This window comes from Oikopleura dioica, chromosome PAR (assembly GCF_907165135.1).
Source record: "Oikopleura dioica chromosome PAR, OKI2018_I68_1.0, whole genome shotgun sequence".
Lineage (NCBI taxonomy): Eukaryota > Metazoa > Chordata > Appendicularia > Copelata > Oikopleuridae > Oikopleura > Oikopleura dioica.
The window spans coordinates 5,974,908-5,993,997 of NC_137293.1; the positions used below are offsets into that span (position 1 = coordinate 5,974,908).

The 19,090-nt window shown below is 42.1% G+C and overlaps 5 protein-coding genes and 1 pseudogene across 6 annotated transcripts; 3 read left to right on the forward strand and 3 right to left on the reverse strand.

The window, feature by feature from the left end:
• Positions 1-1,029: 1,029 nt before the first annotated feature.
• LOC145703868 (protocadherin gamma-B4-like) lies at positions 1,030-7,835 on the forward strand. Of its 2 annotated transcripts, none has more exons than XM_081781266.1 (5): positions 1,030-1,188; positions 5,564-5,892; positions 6,248-6,736; positions 6,879-7,166; positions 7,517-7,835. In XM_081781266.1, the coding sequence occupies exons 2-5, from the start codon at positions 5,567-5,569 to the stop codon at positions 7,818-7,820; spliced, it is 1,407 nt and encodes a 468-aa protein (XP_081637392.1). In that variant the 5' UTR covers positions 1,030-1,188; positions 5,564-5,566; the 3' UTR covers positions 7,821-7,835. The 2 variants fall into 2 exon arrangements, with proteins under 2 accessions (XP_081637392.1, XP_081637393.1); XM_081781267.1 differs by lacking the exon at positions 1,030-1,188 and adding an exon at positions 4,041-4,122.
• Positions 7,836-7,883: 48 nt separating this feature from the next.
• Positions 7,884-10,390, forward strand: LOC145703867 (uncharacterized). The gene is made up of 6 exons (XM_081781265.1): positions 7,884-9,077; positions 9,153-9,321; positions 9,363-9,459; positions 9,627-9,725; positions 9,769-10,054; positions 10,100-10,390. Exons 1-6 carry the CDS (start codon positions 8,119-8,121, stop codon positions 10,140-10,142), a joined length of 1,653 nt encoding a protein of 550 aa, XP_081637391.1. The 5' UTR covers positions 7,884-8,118; the 3' UTR covers positions 10,143-10,390.
• Positions 10,391-10,708: 318 nt separating this feature from the next.
• On the reverse strand, positions 10,709-11,710 carry LOC145701481 (sorbitol dehydrogenase pseudogene; annotated as a pseudogene).
• A 178-nt stretch (positions 11,711-11,888) lies between these two features.
• LOC145704510 (uncharacterized) lies at positions 11,889-12,838 on the reverse strand. Its single transcript, XM_081781962.1, has 4 exons — positions 12,459-12,838; positions 12,301-12,415; positions 12,107-12,252; positions 11,889-12,051 (listed from the first exon to the last, which is right to left on the reverse strand). Exons 2-4 carry the CDS (start codon positions 12,413-12,415, stop codon positions 11,917-11,919), a joined length of 396 nt encoding a protein of 131 aa, XP_081638088.1. The 5' UTR covers positions 12,459-12,838; the 3' UTR covers positions 11,889-11,916.
• Positions 12,839-13,025: 187 nt separating this feature from the next.
• LOC145701482 (uncharacterized) lies at positions 13,026-14,506 on the forward strand. Its single transcript, XM_081778702.1, has 7 exons — positions 13,026-13,370; positions 13,412-13,704; positions 13,766-13,829; positions 13,896-13,961; positions 14,005-14,192; positions 14,232-14,321; positions 14,366-14,506. Exons 1-7 carry the CDS (start codon positions 13,121-13,123, stop codon positions 14,504-14,506), a joined length of 1,092 nt encoding a protein of 363 aa, XP_081634828.1. The 5' UTR covers positions 13,026-13,120.
• A 1,095-nt stretch (positions 14,507-15,601) lies between these two features.
• On the reverse strand, positions 15,602-18,761 carry LOC145701483 (phospholipid-transporting ATPase ABCA3-like). The gene is made up of 2 exons (XM_081778703.1): positions 18,608-18,761; positions 15,602-18,566 (listed from the first exon to the last, which is right to left on the reverse strand). Exons 1-2 carry the CDS (start codon positions 18,759-18,761, stop codon positions 16,429-16,431), a joined length of 2,292 nt encoding a protein of 763 aa, XP_081634829.1. The 3' UTR covers positions 15,602-16,428.
• Between the last annotated feature and the right edge of the window lie 329 nt (positions 18,762-19,090).

Consider the following 19,090-nt stretch of genomic DNA (forward strand, 5'->3'; position numbering starts at 1 on the left):
AAAGTAGCGCAAAGGGAATTTATGAATTTCGCGTTTTCGGGAAAAAAGAAAAGGAATAATCCACTACTGCTGTGTTTTCCGGAAGAGGGCACTGTTCGCGGTCGATTGGCGATTTTTATCCGGCACTGGGCACCGCAGAATGCGATTAAAAGCCCCGCTGTTCATTATCACCTAATTGGGAAGGACTTAGCCGCTAAGCAAGAAGAATTTGGTCGAGTTTACATCGCTCATGAAATTTAGCTGATTTTTAAAAAAGGGTAAAGAAGCAATCTTGCTCGATGAGCCCCCTTTCGCCACACTTGGAATCAAAGTTGGAAAGGAGAGCCACTCAATTGGCTTGTTCCATCCGGCGGTAGTGCTACAGTCACTAAGGAAATGAGAGGTACCCCCTTTTCATTTAATGTTTTCGAGAAGTTCAGAAAAGAAAAACTATTGAAAAAGATTGAAAACCAAAAGCAAACAAAGATGTGAGAGACATACAGAACTTCTCAATCAAATCCTTCCAGGCGAAGTAATTGATCAAAACCACAAGAAAGTGGGTAAACAGATCAAAAGCGATCGGACAGACTGTAGCTTTGGAATCAGAATACTTTGAGAAACAAAAGTAATCAAACATCCGCCACCCATCTCATTCTTACCCATCTCATTTCTTTTCTTTCCGTAGTTTCTTGAACAAGATCGCTTGGTGGAACAAAAACTATAGTTATTTAAGAAAACCCGTCAAAACGATGATTCTTTTAACAATAAAAGAATCTGATGCGTTAAAAATATCAACCCTTATTTCGTCAAAATCATCGTGAAAGCCGACCAATAGAGTCGCCTAACTGTTATCATTTCCATTTTAATCCCACTGAGTTGCGGAAATAAGCTTTCGTAATCGACAATTAAGTTTCTCAAGGAGCAAGTTGCTGAGTTAGTACCGCGGGTGGTCGCCGATTTTCGGTATCGCCAGGAGGGCGCTCTCGCTCTCTTTTAGCGCGCTAGGACCGCCGCTGCGCCGCGCCCCGCTCAATCAGCTGCGAAAAAAAAGACGAAAATCAAAGCCAAATGTAACAAAAGAAAATTACCTGATTACAATTTGAATTGAACAAGACCGATTCTTTTCAAGAGAGAATTTCAGATTCAAGAGAGATCAAATGAAGAGCTTGAAAAACTGAAAACAGAAATCGCCGAAGAGGAGAATTTTAGGTATGCGACCGCACATTATTGCATTTTGACGGGAGAGTGTTCGGAATTTTGAATCAGACCCAAAATACCACGCTTGTTTTTGAAGATTCTAGCGCTGAAAACGAGCATCTTTCATTTGCATATTATCCCAGAAGGAATTGAAAGCCTACGTGGCTTCTCATGACAACTCTTTTAAAGCCTGACTCAGGATTTCTACACAGGTTTCTGAGCACAGTTCATCGAAAAATATCTCCAAACCTTTTTTTAGTTTATAAATATCGATCGAAAAAAAGACGAGAACAATTTTATAGAGCGGAATAGGAAGCGCAGTGGGGAGGGAAGTTTTTTGATGTACGGGGACAGGGCATAAATCGATTTTTCATGCCGAGGGTGAGAAACTTATCCAGGCCACCCGCTGACTCGATATATCGACTAATTTTATATTTTTTAACACATTGAAGTGTTGAGCGACAGATTTTAGGATCATCCTCGCTGCGCGACTTTAAAAAAACAGGCTCTGAGACAGGAAAAAACCTGTGTTGAAAACCTGAGTCAGGGTCTGAATTTAATTTTTTGCTAATCATTTGACATCTTTCAGACCCTGACTCAGGTTTTGACACAGGTTTTGCTCAAGAAAATATGCTCTTTTGAAGCAACAGTAAGATAAGTTTTTTGATTCCTTTGTCTTTTCCGAGATCGATCGACCACGAAATTCGTTAGATCTTTTTCTTCTCTTCTTTCAAAATTACGGAAAAAAAGTAAGCGCTATCGATTAGCGCCGATTTAACGGGCGGAGGAAGTGAGCTTATCTAACCGCGTAATGCAGCGCGCGCTAAATTCGGCACCGCGGTTGCACCAAAAAATTTTCGGCCGCCGAGGCTGAATTTATTCAAAACGAATTTCCCGTGGCAGAGGGACACGAAAATGTCAACGCGTTGACTTGGACCGTGCTCGCGTTCGCAGGGGAAATCGGTTAAAATATTCATTTTCTTTTCTTGTCATCACGCTGTCTTATCGTTTATCTACTGTATTTATATACAGTCTTTATGGTAAATATGAGCTAAGGCTCTGAAATATATTTTCATTCGCTGAATAACAGATAAATGACAATTGTTGCGAAGGGCTTTTCATTAAAATATTTAAGGGCTTTGACTCAGCTTTGCAACGTACAATGTAGGCCACAATGTTGCAAGTTGCAAAATCGAAACTGAAAAACTGATAAGCTTTGATAATGAGCAGCGAGACCGTTTTTTCTCCTTGATTAAGCTCGGCTCAAGGCTTATCATCTTCCTTTGTTGCAAGCTTTTTTCTCTCTCCCAGGAGTTTTTTCCAAAACTAAATTGAATGTATAAGCAACAATAGCTCCTCTTCTGCCTGGCGGGTCCGCTTTTGATTAGCTATTTAGGCCATTTTGGGAAGCAAGTTACGATTCTAGCGCTCTCTGCTTTTATCCTTTGGGAGTGGTCAGCTACTGATAAGGTGAAGGAGCGCCTAAGCCCCGCCTTATCGCGCCGGACACACATTCATTCACTTAGTCCTTTTCGGGGTCAAATAATTACCTCCGCGCCGGCGTTCCCAGTCCGGCGTTCTTGACCTCTGCATTCGCCATCTGCGCACTCATCCATTTTTCGAGCCCTGGAATCAGGCTCTTCGAATATTAGTTTATCAAACTTTTTTGATTGAGGATAATGAAGCGCGATTTTCAGCGCTTTTATGTTTTGAATTTTCGCGAGTCTCTCAGAGTCAAGAACATACCAGAGCTATTGACAAACGAAACGAGAAGCACTTGCTTCTGGAAGAGTGCTTTTCAATGAAGCAGCTCAGCCGAAAACTTCAACGACACTTAATCTACCGGCCTCAGAATCGCGAAAATGTTGAATAGTGATAATAAGGGGGTCTCCTTTAGATGTCCATATTATAAAGGACAAAATTCGTTAAGAGGTAGAGTCTACCTGGTAGACCCTTGCATATAAGAATACATTTTTGAGCCAAAAAGCGCATTACAAAGGACGTATTTGATCTGGGAGTATTCCGATGGAAGTGAAAGTGACAAACTCTGACGCGGCCCCGTCGACCTGCCTCTTTTATATTTTGATAGTTAGCAAAGTGGCGGATCCTTATAAAAGTGCTCATTTGAGGTACACAGCCAGTAAACTGGGCTAAGGGGCCATCTAGCACACGCAGTGAACACAATGGAGCTGCCGAGCAGTAAATATTTCATCGCAGATCAACACATCTGCTTTCTAAAAAAAAACTCAAACATGCTTTTCCTTCAATTTTAAACACACCCTACATACACACATCTCCTCTTTAGCCAAATGAGCAGGAAAAAAGTAATGAAAAATTGATTTCTTTTCAAAAAACTTTTTCTGTAAAATTGACAAATTTATTTAAAAAATCAACTCGGATGTTTTTGAAGCCCAATTCGACCGCGGCTTATCCCTCATAACTCGATTTCACAAAGAAGGGCTTAGCTAAATTCGGGATCATAGACATCTGTTCAACCCCACTTTTCTTTCTTTGTCGGACCAAAAACCGCTTGAGCTCAAAGTTTTTCAACGCCATGGGAAGATTTGATTTTGAAGCTCTCTGTCTTCCTTTATTGAGCCTTTTTGCGAGAGGAATCCTTTTCAAATCCGCCGCCGAATGGGTTAATTTGGATAAAATATCCTCAACAAAGCGAGATTTTAAAACATAAACAACTCAAAATTCAATCAAAATTCAATGCTATGACATCGTTTTTTTTTCTCTTTGAATTTGAGAAACGATGATTGATTTTTTCATTTCTCGTAAAAATGAAGTTTCGAGACTCTCTGGCCTCTTCAGCGGCATTTTACGACTTTTGGGCTTAGTAGTACTTTTTGGTACGATAAAAAATAGCATTCTTCATAACGATCGAGAGATATTTTGGCGCGAAGAATTCAGAAAAATCTTTTTCCAGGGAGAGATTTACAGGTAGTAGCTTTCTTCTTTTTGTTTGTTTTCGGGGGCGAACACTTGAATACTATCAGAATCGCTTCAAGTGAACTTGAAAAAGGAGAGAATCCATGAAATTGGCCTCGGAGATCCATCATTTTTTGTCGAAGACTAGGTAGATTTTCACGGCTTTATCGAACTGGAACTCGGTAATTTGCTTATTTCTTATGCAGGTCATCCCAATCCAGCTCTAATTAGATTCATTAATTAGTAGTTGCCCATGGGCTTTTTAAACCTGCTCGCCAAGTTTAAATGCCAACTTCTCCAATCCCCAATTTTAATTCAATATTTTTGGCCCAAAAAGACTTGGTCGATTCAAACCGGTGAAATCAGTTCTTGGCCAAAAACTTTTCAATACAAAAAATAGCCAAAATAAAGCATAAGCAAATACAGCCGAATATTCGTAAGAGGCACGAAGGAAATCCTTTTGTTAGCGTGTAACTCCATCGGATATTCGCTATTAAATTAAGTCTATTTGCTCTTTGCTCGCTTCCGTGATACAGATCTGATTCGATAAAAGAATCTCTTCTCAGTTCTTATTTATATTTACTTGTTTTCCGAAGCACGGATCTGGCTTTGGCATTATTCAGTAATAAATTTACACTGGCGCCGTCCCAAAAATCCTTCTCCCCGAAAAGGTCGCACCTAGCCCCACTCAGTGCTCATCTCTCAGATGGCATTTAGGATTAAAGTATCGCCCTGTCGAGTACTCTCAATTTTTCCCATCGTGTTTTTTATATTTCGATTCAAGGGTGAGCGGAAATTAAAATGACACTTTTGCCCTTTCCGTTTAAAAAAGGCTCGGCAACCTGTGTAGAAAACCTGACTCAGGGTCTCAAAGATCTAAAATGAAAAGGCGCGAAGCGGCTTATTCGAATAAGAAAGCCGCAATGCGGCTTCGCAAGAAAACCTATTAGAAACAAAAGGTGGAAATGGTAACTTCGCGAAGCTGCTTTGCGGCTTCGTTATTAAAAAAGCCGCAACGCGGCTTTTCATTTGACATCCTTCGGACCTTGAGTCAGGTTTTTTTCACAGGTAACTGAACTCAGAGGGCTACTCTTTATAGGATCTGTCGCGAAATTCGTCCATTAAAATGGTAGTGACCCCCTTATTTATTCACATATCCAAATTATTGATGGAGAAAGCCTTAATTTTACGAGACAGATTTTCTGTCCGAATCAGAATTCATCAATGCGAGATCTTCTACGAATCAATTTCTAAACAGTTTCGTTCTCATTACTTTCCTTTTTTTCGATAAATAATGCAGACGAGTGGTGGACGACGCGTTTTTTAATAATTATTCAAATGAATAACTTTGCTAAGTGCATCCCACGTAAAAAATCGAGTAGTTTTTCAACTTTTATCGAGACTCAGATCTTTTTAATAATTTATCAATTTCTGATTGTTAATTCTGTTTTAGGCGATGTCGAGATACAAGCCTTCTCTTGCTCTTACAGTACTGGTCCTACTGTTTCTACCGCTGGCAAATGCAGAAATTTGGCACAGCGAACACACAATGAAAGAAACAGGGCCTGGATCCTTTCTCGTCAACTTGGACCAGCAATTCGGCACCTCAGGACTCGAATGGAAACTCATCACGAACGCCAAAGGATTTGAACTGAAGGGCTCCGATCTTTACACCAAATCCGAAATCGACCGAGAAAAAATCTGCCCAACGAAGAAAAATGAAGACTGTATTATTAATTTGAAGCTCTATTCCTTCAAAAATCAAGGAATTTACGAACTCAGGTAGGCTTTTTCAAATTTTTTTGTAAAATTTTTCAATTATTTGATAAATAATAAACGTTAAAATTGAAATTACCGCCGCTTGTTTGTGGTTAATCAAAGACTGCGTGATTTAGGGGGCTGATGAGCACGCGTACTCAAAATAAGACCCTGCACCTCTGCGCTTATTTATAAGCAAATTAAGTTTTAATGGAGATTTCGGCGATTTCCGCAAAAAAATCATAAGGGAATCCCTATTTAAACGGATTTCCCATCCTCTTTAATTCTTATGAGATAATTTTTCGAAATTCTGTTCAGAAAGGGACACCCTTGAGAAAAATTTGATTCAATGATTTTTCATCATCAAAAAATCGTTTAGTTTGACGATCGAAGATGTCAACGACCACAAGCCAGTTTTCGAAGACGAACCGATCGAGATTTTCTTTTCCGAAGACGCCCAAGTTGGCCAGCGAAAAATGCTCTTCAGCGCGACTGATGAAGACTCCGACGAATTCGGAATCGACCGCTACTCGCTGAAAGACGACTCGGAAACGTTCAACCTGGTCGAGTACAAAAACCCAGACGACACGAAAGTTCCACAGCTGATTTTAAAAAGAACTCTCGACCGCGAAGAAAAGGACAATTACGAACTCGCCTTGACGGCGTTCGACAAAGGCGAGCGCGCGAGCACGGTCAAGGTGCTCGTCAACGTTGTTGACGTTAATGACAATCGGCCGACTTGGCAAGGCTGCGAGGGAGGCTCCGTTTCGATCTCAATCAAAGAGGGGCTCGCGATTGGCGAGCGACTGCCGATCTCTATTGTTGCCACCGACGCGGATGATGGGCTAAATGGACAGATTACTTACAGGTAGAAAGAAAAAACGCGGCAAAAGTGACAGTAGGCTGATTGATACTTTCTCAAAGCTTTTAAAAGATTTCCGGATGATGAAAAGTAGATATTTCGAGACAAATTGTTAAAAGTATTCAAAAATTTATTATTTCAATTTTAGATATTCCTCGACAACAAACACCGAAGCCCGAAAAGTCTTCAATTTGAACCCTCAAACAGCCGAAATCACAATTCTCGAATCACCCGACTTCGAAAACGTCCAATCCCACCACCTCTACCTCGAAGCAGTTGACAACGGTCAAGAACCCAAAGTCGCCTACTGCATCCTCAACGTCAACGTCCTCGACGAAAACGACGAAGAGCCGGAAGTCCAAGTCACACCGCTGAATGCCGAGGCAGGCAGCAACTCGAGCGTGATTTTTCTGAAAGAAGACTTCGAAGTTGGAGGGTAAGAGTGACTCAATTCAGGGACCACTTGCTGCGATTTGTGATAAGAGGATCATTTAATCCAGCGTTTTTCACGGCTCAGGAGGCGATATTCTTAATTTTCGCGATAAGTGAATTAGTTGTTGACGCTCTAGAATCTGTTGCCAAAACAGGCACTGATATGCTGCACCACCACCACCACCACGGCACTTGAATTTTTTCCACTATTTGGCATTTTTTTTATCAATTTTGATATTCGGATTGTTTTATTTTCAAAGCTCTATTAAAAATCTTATTGGTATTTTTTGAAATTCCTGAATTTTAATTGGCCAATCAAATTTTCCTTTTGAGAAAAATTAAAGGTAATTTCAGGCTCTTCGCAATTGTCCTTGTCACCGATAAAGACAACCGCGGCGAAGAAGTCACCGCCTCCATCGACAACAGCGCTTTTGAACTGGTCAAGTTTGAAGTCGGCAGCTTTCAACTGCTCCTCGCCGAGGCGCTCGACTACGAGCAGACTACAGTTATTCAGGCGACGATCTCAGCCACCGACGGAGAGCAAAGCCCCCTTACAAAGGTTTATCCTCTCGAGATTGTCGTCCAGGATGTGAACGACAATGGCCCCAAGTTTCAGCTTCAAGGAAATGGTCATTTTTTCTTCCTTTCTTTTCATTAAAAAAATAAGCCGCTTTGTAAAATTCTTTCAAAGTTTCAAAAATTGACCGCAAAAAACAGAATACCAAGTCAAACTCTCCGAATCGGAAGAAATCGGCTACGTCTTGCTCAACCGCTTTAGCGCCACGGACGAAGACGCCGGCGAAAACGGTTGCATCGACTACGAATTAACTGGAAAAGACTCGTATCTCTTCGGCACTGAAGTGGAAGGCGATTGCGGGCCAGTCTCGATCGTCCTCAGGCAAAAAATCGATTACGATGAACAACAGCTCGACTCGGAAAGCGCTGAATTGGGAAAGATGGAACTTCAACTCGTGGCAAAAGACCGCGGTTTTCCGCAAAAAACAAGCGCTACGAGCATTTTTGTCGAGCTTATCGACGAGAACGACAACCAGCCGACCTTTTCCAAGTCGAAATACAGCTTCGAATTCCCCGAAACTGCTGAAAAAGGCGACATAATTGGAATCATCACCGCTGAAGACAACGATCTCAGCCCTGCTTTTTCCGACATCAAATTCGACTTCAAACCTGAAAAAAGTCAGCTGTCGACTCCGCCGAATCCCTTCGAGTTGGAAATGATGGCCGATAAAAAGTCCGCCCAAATTGTTCTCAAAAGACAACTCGATTTTGAAGATGAAGGAGAGAAAAACAACAAAAAATGGGAATTTGTCATTACCGCCGAAAACCCGGAAATGCAGGGGATGACAGTCAGCGAGGCACATGTCAAAATCCAGCTTCTCGACGTCAACGAGTTCGCTCCTTCGATCGAGTTCAAGAAATTCAAGACGCTGCGGACTAACAAGGGCAAATCCTACGCGGTGGTCGAGGAACAGGCGAATGTTACTGTATCGAGATTGGAAGTTAGCGATGAAGACGCTTCAACGACCGCAGAGGATGTTTCCATTCAACTTTTTCCGACTTCGAATCAATTTTTCAAGCTCCAGGAAACCTCAAAAACCGGAAAATACCTCCTCGACTACCAGGGCAATCACGCTGACGGGCTTTTTCTAGTCGAAATCGCCGCCAACGACAATTTTTCTCCTTCCCCAAAAAACAGCACCATCCGCTTTCCAGTGTTCATCAACACTCGAGCGAGCAAAAATGCCACGGAAATTGCCGCAATCGTCGATGAAACCCAACTTGAAGATCTTGACAATGACGATTTCGCCGATATTTTGAGCGCGAACATTGTCTTTATCGGCGGCGGAGCAGCGGTTTTCCTCATTTTGCTGATTGTTTTGGTTTGCTGTTGTTGCAGGTAAGAGCAGTGGCACTTCTTCAAGCCAAATAAGAATATGGAAGAGGATCATTTATTTAAAATGCCGATTTTTAGAGCGCGCTGCTGGAGCAAGAAAAAACAAGGGCACCAAGAAGCCTACAATGTTTCGATGAAAAAAGGGGGGCATGATTATTTGGCGAGCTCGAAGCATGGCGCTACTCTCGACTCAAGAAACGACTTTGAGGGCAACTGGACGAAACCATACGATCCTAGAGCCATGCAGGTAGCTTTTCATCCCTTTGACTCTCTTTTACTTATTTCTAGTCGCCTGGGCAATCTTCCTATCATTCTGGAAACGACTCTGGCAAGGGCGAATCTATTCCGACTCAAAACTACCCGGGAAACTCCTACAACTTCCCAGGTAAAAAAAATTCTAAAAAAGCCAGCAAAATTGGCGAATTCGCAAGTGACTTGTTCAAGTGGCTAGCTGACGGGTCGGCACTTGGTCCAGCTGTCACTCGCGCTGCACTTGCTCGCTAAAACCCGTCAAAGTTACTTCCGGGGTGATTTAATTATTGTTATCTTTAGCGCCGCCACCAGCAGTTGGTTACAATACTCAGCCGCAAGAAATTGGGGATGAAGAGTGGATGGGCTCGCTTCTTCGGCAAAATAATAATCAAATCCAAGGTAAAATTCGATGAAACTTTCTTTCCATATTTTTCGTTTCCAGAAGGAGCCGCAACAGATACCTTCATCGCCGCGCCAATGAGCAAGTCGAGCTCTTCAAAGCTGATCTACTCTCCTCCTTCTTCCCAAAGCTATCAAAGTCTCAGCCGCCGCGGCAATAACAACCCTCACCGACCTCATTTCTCCACTTTTCTGGACGAAGAAGAAGTCCGCTCTGAAACCAGTTCGATCAGCGTCGCCTTGCTCAACGGGCACATGTCTCCTCATTACGACTCCGACATTGCCAGCAACGCCGGAACTCTCAACAGAAATCAGAACAATCGAATTCAGTAAGTGTCGAAAAAAAGGCTAAGCATCGATCATCGCCTGTTTAGATACACTTACCCCTCGCCACAAGAGAGGGATGAAGCCAACTAAACTGCCTCCAAAGAAAAAAAACTACCGACGAACCAAGAATTAAAAATATATCTACCTGTTCCATTTCGCGTGCATTCTTCAACTGTAAAAAAAGAAACTGACCTCTCGAAATCGCAAAGCGGAAAAAAAGAAATACAAACTTGCCAAAAATTTAAAAAATAATCGAAAAGTCTTACCGCTAAAGTTCAATTTTTTCTGTTTATTCAAAAAAAAATCCAAATAAATCAAAATTGAAATCAACGAAGAGTTTTTCTTTCAAGTAAAAATAGAGTTTCATTATTCTTTATTCAAGGGAAAACATAACTTTCATGCAATTTCCAGAGCGCGCCAATTCGAAGGCACTTTCGAATTCTTCAAGTTTGAATCGATGCGAGATCAGCGCTTTCAACAAGTCAAAAAGCAGAAATCGCTACTGTTTTTGCTAAAGTCTATTTTGACATTTTCCTTCAATCTGTTTTTTGTATTTCTGGGCTATGGTGACTCCAGCTGGCCAAGTGTTGCAGTAGCGAAAGACGCCGCGAATGTCGATTTCCTGAACCGAAGCAAGCATGATTGGCAACTCGTACATCTTGTCGCGCGGAGCCAAGCCAACGAGAACGACTGTTGATCCTGGCTTCGCCGCGAAGATGCTTTTTTCGGGATTTATTTTTTTCCGCTCGATGTTAAATTGAATGCTCTTTAGAATCCGAAGCTAAGCTGCATGCATTCTGTTCGACCAGTGCATTCCATCACAGCGTCGAATTTTTGCCCAAGCTCGGTCAAAATGTCGTCACGTGATTTTGACATGACATTAACAGTTTCAAAACCAAGGGATCGAGCGAGCTCTAGGCGACTTTCGATGACATCTGTTAAGACGATTCTTCCGGCTCCTCTTGCGCTCGCTGCGATCGCGCTTTTATTATCAAATAATTAATTAATTAATTTATTCATTACCTCACAAGTCCAATCGGCCCAGCTCCAGTAATAAGCACATCCTGGCCAGGTTCAACTCTTGCTCGCTTAGCAGCGTGAATTCCAACAGAAAGCGGCTCAATCATCGCGCCCAGCTCGTAGCTCATCTCTTCCGGCATCTTGTAGCAGCAGCTCGCCTTGTGCACGAAGTACTGGCAGAGACAACCGTCGTCCGGCGGCGTGGCGCAGAAAAACACCTTGCTCAAATTGTAGCGCCCGTTTTTCGTCAATTCATCGTCGCCAGTCGCGTAGCCGGGTTCGAAAGCGACGCGATCGCCTTTGACAACGTTGCTGACTTTGGATCCGACTTGGATGATTTCGCCAGCGCCTTCGTGGCCGAGAACCATTTTGTTGTCAACTGCGAATCGGGCTCCTCGGCCTTGAGTCCAGTAATGAACATCTGATCCGCAGATGCCAACTGCCTGAAACAGAGTTGAAAAATCAATCATTCTCAAGGGCCTTACCTTTACTTTGATCAAAACCTCATCCTCCTCCAGAGACCGCGTCGCTCCAAGATCGCCAATTTTCAGCTCTGTTATCCAATCGCCCGGAACTCCCTTGTCAGTCCAGGGATCCTTGCCCTCTCTGTTTTCGACGAAGATGCCTCGATTCTGCATGTTACAAAATTTCAAGAAAAAGATGGCAAAATGGCCATTTTATTCAAATTCAAGTGCTTGGCAAATAAAGAGATTGATGATCGTAAATTGTCGTTAATTTTAAGGAGCCCACTTCTTTCGACAAGAGCTCTGCAAGCTAAAATTTGATTTTCAATTTTGCAATACATTTATTTGATTTATTCAAAATCAGTGTCAAAAAGCAGCAGTTAAAGATTTTTCAGAAGTCCTTCGAGTCCGCCCAAGTCAAATCCTTTCGATCCTCCTTTTTTGCTTCCAAGACCTCCCAAGTCTCCGAACGCGTCCGCCATCTGGCCGATGATATCGGCATTTTTAGTCGATCTCTTTAAGAGAGTGTTAATAACACATTTTCAGCGATGTTTCTTTCCGAGCTCAAACCTTTCCGCGGGAAGAAGAGCCTCTTTTGGAGGAAGAACCAAACGACGCTTTCTTCTTTCCATTTCCGAGGCCGAATTCGTCACCCAAACCCCCGAAAACATCCTTCATTTGGTTGACAATGTCAATTTGGTCGATGATTCCCTCGGCTAAACATTGAAATGACTTTTTTTAAACAATCTAAGACGAAAACGAACCTGAAAGATCGACAATATGGCCGATTCCCTTTTCCAAGCAGGCGACTCCGTCCTCGATCGAGTTCATTTTGCCGCATTCTCTGTTTAAATCGAAGTCAGCAACTCTGTCCATCATCTGAAAATTCAATAAGTGAAAGAATTGACAAGAAAATACTCACTTCTCCAATGTCGAAACTGTTGATAATATCGCTCAAATCACCGGGAAGGGAGTCGGCTCCGCTGAGGAGGCGAAGGCGGCGAAGAATCCGAAAAGTTTCATCGTTTTTTGATGCGCAGAATTTTCGAGTATGCGCGAGTTGAGTTGGTACTCCCCATTTTGTAATTTCATTTTGCAAATTCAGCAAATAGGGCGTTATCTCAGGATAATGAAACGAACCTAACACTTGAGTTCAAATTAACAAATTCTTGCTTATTGATATTTTTCATAATTTCCCGTCATTTTTCATCTGAAGTTTCTCCTCTTTTTTCTATAAAAAATGAGTTTTTTTCTTGGGAAAAGCTTAAACGCGGTCTTTTTCGAATGATGTAGGATTTCTAGACATTCGACCTTCAATGATCTTGGCTGTTAGGTTCAGACCAAGGTGCTATAATCGCTCCGGAGACGCCTGTTTTCACCTACCTACAGCAGTCTCGCGCTATAAATCAAATAAAGCTTGTAGCTTGCTGCTTCATGGAAAATTTTGAACATGGAGTTCAGTATCTCGTTTTGAACCTCGACTGCCAAATTGAAAATGGACTCAGGTTCGACTTTGACCGCAGAAAAGAACCCGCTCAGCCAAAAAGCGCTGCCAAAAGAGACTTGTTTTCGTTTCGAAATCTCATGAAATTTTTATGTTTTATTCTTTTTTGCTCTTTTTCTTTGTCGATGGAAATTCCGGCCGAATCGATCGAGAAAATCGTCGGCGATATGGACAAAATGTTCACTTCCAGCCTGAGCGGGTATAAAGAGATCAAGGAGGAGTTTGCGAAATCGCAAATTGTTTTGCCGGAAATTTGCGCGAATATGAATTCGTTTAAAAATGTGGCGCAGTGTGGGCAGTCGTTTGTTGAAGATGTTTATGCTTCTGGAAGTAAGAAAATTTTTGATGGATTTTTTTCAAAATTTGTTTAGTAAAAACTTTGATCAACGTCTTCGGCGAAAGCTATTCCGTAGAAGAAAGCCTCAACAATCTGAACGCGAATTTCGACCAGCTAATTGAAGAACTGGGCGGTGAAAACTTGGTGGACGAAAAAACGAAAATGAAAATCGAGAAGGCGAAAATGGTGGTTTCCAGTTTGGTCGATTTTAACATTGAAGACAAAAACCTCTTCGCGGGAATTCCCAGCTCGCTGATTAAAATTGACGACATTATTTGGGAATCTGCTGAGGAATCTGTTCAAATTACCGATGCTCTACTTGAAGAAGTAAGTTTTTCCTGTCTTTTAGAATACTTCTTGCGAATAGACAATTGATAGAGCTTTTTAGTGGAGTGGGAGGTACTCATCTGCGGCGAGAAAATTGTTCGATATTTGTAGAGAGAATGATGAAGGTGCGTTTGTTAAATAGATTTTAGGGTTTCTTTTTGGAAAATAATCAATTAAAAAATGCCGAAAAGAAATTCCAAAATATCTTCTCGCAAAATGCGGCCGAAAGCTGATGAAAGACCTCAAAATCAATCAAAGTACGAAGTTAATAAAAGCTGAGATAATAAAAAATTCGTTCAGAAACAAGTTTGATAATTGATTTCCTCAAATTTTCGTTCGACGAATTTGATGATGACCGAAATGGAAAACTTGATTTTGAAAAGTTCGAAAAGATCTTTGCCAATTTCATCGCGACGGCCGGATCGACCATGATCAAGATTTTCGATAGAAATGAAGACGGAATAATCGACAAAGCGGAAACAAACAAGGTTAGGTTTTGAAAGAATCCTTCTTTGTATGTTTTATAGATTTTGAAAGAACTTGGCAAATTAAGCGTCTTTCAAGGCGATTATTTGAGCGGATCTTACAGTAATTTCTACCTGCACCCCACTGCTGATGTAAGAACTCCCTCTGAGAAACTTTTAAATAACCATTTTTTCAGCTGATATCAAGTTTTCTGGTGTCGACAAAACAGACAATTTCGAAGTCGGAGATGACGAATATGACGGCGAAGGTGATGACAAGACTAGCAAGCGATTACTATGACCTGCAAGTTTCTGACTGGGAAGCGAGAAATAAATGAACCAACAAAAAGTCTTTTGCTTTATTTTTTATCGCAAATCAGTATTTGATAATTTCTTTAACTCGACCTCGATCTAAAAATATCGACGTCGATCCCAATATTTTGCTTTCTTCCTCCACATGAGTGCTCACCAAAACGCCTTTGTTTAATTTTTCAAACACTTGAAGCAAGCTTTTCATTTTGATCCTCGCTGACGGGTCCAGACCGCTCTAGAAAAAAAATTAATAATACAGAAAAAGAAGCAAGCACTCACGGAAGGTTCATCAAGAACGATGAAATCCGGGTTGTTGAGAATCGAAATGGCGACGGACAATTTTCGCTTAGCTCCTCCAGAAAGCTCTTTCGTCAGTCTTTTGGAATATTTGACAATATCCACGAGGGAACTGATTTCCTTCGCGACTCGCTGGCAGTTTTCGATTCCTCTTGTTCCGAGTAAGATTTCGATCGTTTCTTCTACCGTCAAGTTGTCTAGCAGACAATCTTGCTGTCTGCAATACCCGATTCTTCCTGATCTCGAAATGAAGCCACTTGATGGGGTCTTTAATTGACAGAGAATGCTCAAGAGCGTTGTTTTTCCAGCCCCGTTTGAGCCGAGAAGACAGATGGTTTCCCCACGATGAAGGTTGAAAGAAACATCTTTCAGTACTTCCTTCTTTCGCTGCTTTTCTATTAAAGGGTCTCAAAATGAAGAATCGAGAAAATAAAAGAATGAAGAATTTTAGACCGTCCTTTGTAGATTTTGGTGATATTTTTGATTTGAATGGATTCTTCTGAATTAGGAACAGAATTCGTTTCTTCAATGGGTGTTAGTTCATCATCGCAGTTTTCAAGGAAAAAGAGAATCATCCAGTAGATAGACGAAAGACCAAAGCATCTGTTTCCATGGTTGTTAAAAAATTAAACGATTTTGTAACCTTTTATTTTCTCCAACCATTTTCTTATCCACGAATTGCCAGATATTCTGACCACGCTCATCGAATCAATCTGTATCGCTTGGCAAAAGAAAGATACTCCCGTGGTCTTTTTACTGATGCATAATTTCGAGAAAGAATTTGACGAATAGATTTCAAAAGCTCGATCGCGAAGTTGTACGAAGGCAGAATTCCATACAGCTGAAAGAGAAGAGAAGACTCTTGCTCGTTTCCGGTGAAGATCTGCGCGCAGGTGGCGGACATGAACATCAGAACCGTGCAAATGATGTTGACGTTGCTGTGGTGGCCGATGAAGGAGCCTTTGTCTTCTGATAGATGGCCGAGGATGAAAGCTACCGGCATGTGGGCAATAAAGAATCGGATGCAGACGAAAAAGACGGGCGAGAATTCGTCGAGTCCGAGGAGAAAATTCGGCGATTTGATGAAAAACTCGTCGCTGCCATCGTTGCGACAAGAAGTAGCACTGACTGTATTAGACAGGTGACGTACTGGATGAGCCAGAAGTGATGCCTTTTCAGGTTCGATGTATGCGCTTGAATTTGCCTGAAGCCAGTTGTTCTCTCCTCCACTGCGTTCATTCCAATCGGCGCCATCATCAGCATCATCGCCAAAATACAGTTGTAGACTACGGTCATTCCTTTCACAAACGAATCTGTAAAGAGCGCGTCTCCCTCCGGCTGGGGAAGATCAAAGGGCTTGTGGGTCAGAAACATGCTCGAGTTGCTCTTTGCTTTTGAAGAAGGGTTCGATGAGAATGAAGGAGAGCAGCTGGAGGAGCGTGGAAAAAGTCGTTCGGGAACAAAGAAAAGTCGTAGTCTGGAAGGTGGACGATTCCGTTCAGTCCCGTTCCGATCGTTTTCAGCACATCGTCGAAATTGACCGTTGATGCTTCCGGGCTTGCGCTTCTATTGCTGTCGAGGAAGATGTCTGTCAAGATGATCACGGCTGTCGGGAGGAGAAACTGCATTAAGAGGATGAAAGGATTTCTTTTCAGAAGAATAAAGCACTTTCGAAGCTGAGTAAGGAGAATTGACGAAATTTGATCGTCACTTTTTTGGCTTTCTGAAGGGCTTTTTCAAGGACTTCGTAACTTTTTATTCGTTCTTCTAGCTGCCAATTTCCTTTCTCTGTATTGACTGGATCAAAAAATGAGGACAGTCTGAATGAGGGTTCGTCTTTCATCATTTCTTTGAGCGATCCAGACTCGGGAAGCTGCCCATCTTTCAAGAAAATCACCGAGTTCGCTAAGTTTTCCGCTTCGTCCATGTAATGAGTCGACATGAGAATAGAAGTCGCGCTTGATAAACTTTTCAATATTCCCCAGAGTTCCTTTCTAGAGACCGGGTCAAGTCCGGAGGATGGTTCGTCCAAAAGCAATCTTTTCGGACGGCCGATGATGGAGAGCCCTAAAGAAAGCTTTCGAAGCATACCGCCCGAAAGCTGATTCGGAAAGTTTTCGAGCTTTTCGGAAAGTTGAACGTCTTTTGCCAAGGATTCAATCTCTTCATGGTCAAAAGAAGATTCAGCCGAGAGTTCGGAGAAGATTTCAAAATGCTCCTTCACCGTCAAAAATTCAAAGAAAATGTTGTGCTGCGGACAGTATCCGCAATTCCCGCTGCCGATGAGGTCTGATCCAGATGTGGGCTCAACAAATCCGCATAGAATGCTCAACAGCGTCGATTTTCCTGATCCATTTTCGCCGAGAAGAACTGTTATTGTCTTTTCTTCAGTTTTGAAGGAAACGTTTTTCAAGGCGACTTGACCGGAAGAAGAGTAGAATTTCGATAAATTTTGCACTTCGAAGCGAAAAGCGTCCGTTTTCTTCTGGGAGTTGAGTTTTCTGCTCTTTATGTTCTCAATTTTGAGAGTGAGGTAGAAGTAAAACAGCGTCGTGAGAAGAAGATAGAAGATAACATCGACCATTCCCAGTGGATCTTCAAAGAAAATTCTCTTGAAGAAATTCTTATTGAGAGACAAGGCCATCTTTTTGCCTTCGTAATGGCAGATCATGTCGCAGCCCAATGCGAGCAAAATTGTTGGATTGAGAATGATCGCAATTTTCAGCAGAAATGGCATGAGACGCCAGCTGGTCGAGATAAATCCATGCGGGACGGAAATGAAGAAAATGATCGCCGAAGTCACTGTTGCCGCCGTTGTTGGCGTCTTGAAAAATGTCGAAGCAAAGTGACAGACGAAAATCAAGGAAGAACCATAAGCAGTGAGAAGAAGCCAGATAACGGAAAACGAAGTGTGGGGAAAGATCGCGCCGTTGGTCGAAATCTTCGCAGTCAACGAGAAGGAAACGATGGCAGAAGCGATCGATTGAAAAACCAAACTGACGAAGTGGTGCGCTAGAATGATGTCCTTCGGCGACGCGCCAACGAGAGACAGGTAATCCAGTCGATGTTCTTCCCTATGGCGAGTGATAGTCCGAATCACGTGTTGGACAAAATGCGCAAATCCGATCATGAAAATCAGGTGGAGTTGTTGCCGCGCCATTTCCGCAAAAGTCGCAGTCAGTTTGACCGACTGTCGAAACGGCTGTAAAATTTGTTCAGCATCATTTTTGACGCCGTTTTGCTCTAGAAACTGTTTCTGAATCGAGTTCTGCACGGGTAGAAATGCTTCGGTGTAGTAGAGCGACCACTGAGAATGATCGTCGATCAAAGTTGAGCCGATTGTGTTCGTAATCATTTTCCCAAAAATCGTCGGAGAGGTCAAATGCCCCATCCAGCCCTTCCAATTTCCCTTGATTGGATATTTTCCAGCAGTTGGAACTGTTCGAATCGTAAAATCTAGCTTTTTAGAAACTTCTGAATGAAAATGAACGCCGAGGAAAATATTCAAAGTGCTATTTTTCGATCGGGAATGAATGTACTCTTCCATGTCTTCAACTGTCGAAAATCCTTTCGGCACAATTCTTTTCTTTTGAGAAATGTTGCCGAAAAAGTCGTAGCCGCTGAATTTTCGACCGATGTCGGAGCAGGTTTTGTTGATGATTTCAAAGTTACGAGGAGTGTCTGGAGTGAAGAGGATCTCATGAGTGTCGACCACGGAGAATCGTTTGGGATAGACTTTTGACGAAATTATTGGCGGGAGGTTTACTTGCGGCGTGTCGTAATCTCTCGCTGAAAATTAAGATAGAGATTGGACGAGGGAATTTTCTTACCGATTGATTCCCTGAAACTGAGAAGCAAAATCGAGCTCAAAGAAGGAACCGTCAAGAGAAGAACCAAATCCAGCGGCTTTCTCAGCTTTTCTAGCAAGAACAGTCGAGCGAGGGTCCAAAATTTTCTCTTTGATATTTTTGAATTTTTCTTCATTTTCGAAGAAAATTGATCAGTAAGGAAAATTATCAAGTGCGTTGTCTTGAAATAAGCCGCGCAATCTTTGAACCTCGCACTCAAGTTCAGAGTCTGAGCTTCAGACTTTTCTGCTTTTTTGAGGTCAAATTCGACGAGTTGGGAGTCTTTGTGACTTTTATGTTCTGGAAAATTGAATAAAAAGGAACAATGGTATTAAATCTCAAACAGAAATTCAAGAACGCCAAAAGCTAAGATTTTTCTAACCTCTTATTTTAGGTTCATTTCTTTATTTCAAGTACGAAGGTCACCTTTTTTGTCACGTTGGTCCACAATGTCTTCACCAAGCT

Excerpts from the sequence above, each read along its gene's own strand:
- LOC145703868 (XM_081781266.1), top strand. The coding sequence starts at position 5,567 with ATGTCGAGATACAAGCCTTCTCTTGCTCTTACAGTACTGGTCCTACTG. Across the intron at positions 5,893-6,247 it reads CAAGGAATTTACGAACTCAG|TTTGACGATCGAAGATGTCA; the intron begins GTAGGCTTTTTC and ends AAAATCGTTTAG. Across the intron at positions 6,737-6,878 it reads AATGGACAGATTACTTACAG|ATATTCCTCGACAACAAACA; the intron begins GTAGAAAGAAAA and ends TTTCAATTTTAG.
- LOC145703867 (XM_081781265.1), top strand. The coding sequence starts at position 8,119 with ATGGAACTTCAACTCGTGGCAAAAGACCGCGGTTTTCCGCAAAAAACA. Across the intron at positions 9,078-9,152 it reads TTGGTTTGCTGTTGTTGCAG|AGCGCGCTGCTGGAGCAAGA; the intron begins GTAAGAGCAGTG and ends GCCGATTTTTAG. Across the intron at positions 9,322-9,362 it reads ACGATCCTAGAGCCATGCAG|TCGCCTGGGCAATCTTCCTA; the intron begins GTAGCTTTTCAT and ends ACTTATTTCTAG.
- LOC145704510 (XM_081781962.1), bottom strand. The coding sequence starts at position 12,415 with ATGATGGACAGAGTTGCTGACTTCGATTTAAACAGAGAATGCGGCAAA. Across the intron at positions 12,253-12,300 it reads CCATATTGTCGATCTTTCAG|CCGAGGGAATCATCGACCAA; the intron begins GTTCGTTTTCGT and ends TTCAATGTTTAG. Across the intron at positions 12,052-12,106 it reads GCTCTTCTTCCCGCGGAAAG|AGATCGACTAAAAATGCCGA; the intron begins GTTTGAGCTCGG and ends ACTCTCTTAAAG.
- LOC145701482 (XM_081778702.1), top strand. The coding sequence starts at position 13,121 with ATGAAATTTTTATGTTTTATTCTTTTTTGCTCTTTTTCTTTGTCGATG. Across the intron at positions 13,962-14,004 it reads AGACCTCAAAATCAATCAAA|AAACAAGTTTGATAATTGAT; the intron begins GTACGAAGTTAA and ends AAATTCGTTCAG. Across the intron at positions 14,193-14,231 it reads ACAAAGCGGAAACAAACAAG|ATTTTGAAAGAACTTGGCAA; the intron begins GTTAGGTTTTGA and ends TATGTTTTATAG.
- LOC145701483 (XM_081778703.1), bottom strand. The coding sequence starts at position 18,761 with ATGAAGAAAAATTCAAAAATATCAAAGAGAAAATTTTGGACCCTCGCT. Across the intron at positions 18,567-18,607 it reads CAGTTTCAGGGAATCAATCG|CGAGAGATTACGACACGCCG; the intron begins GTAAGAAAATTC and ends CTTAATTTTCAG.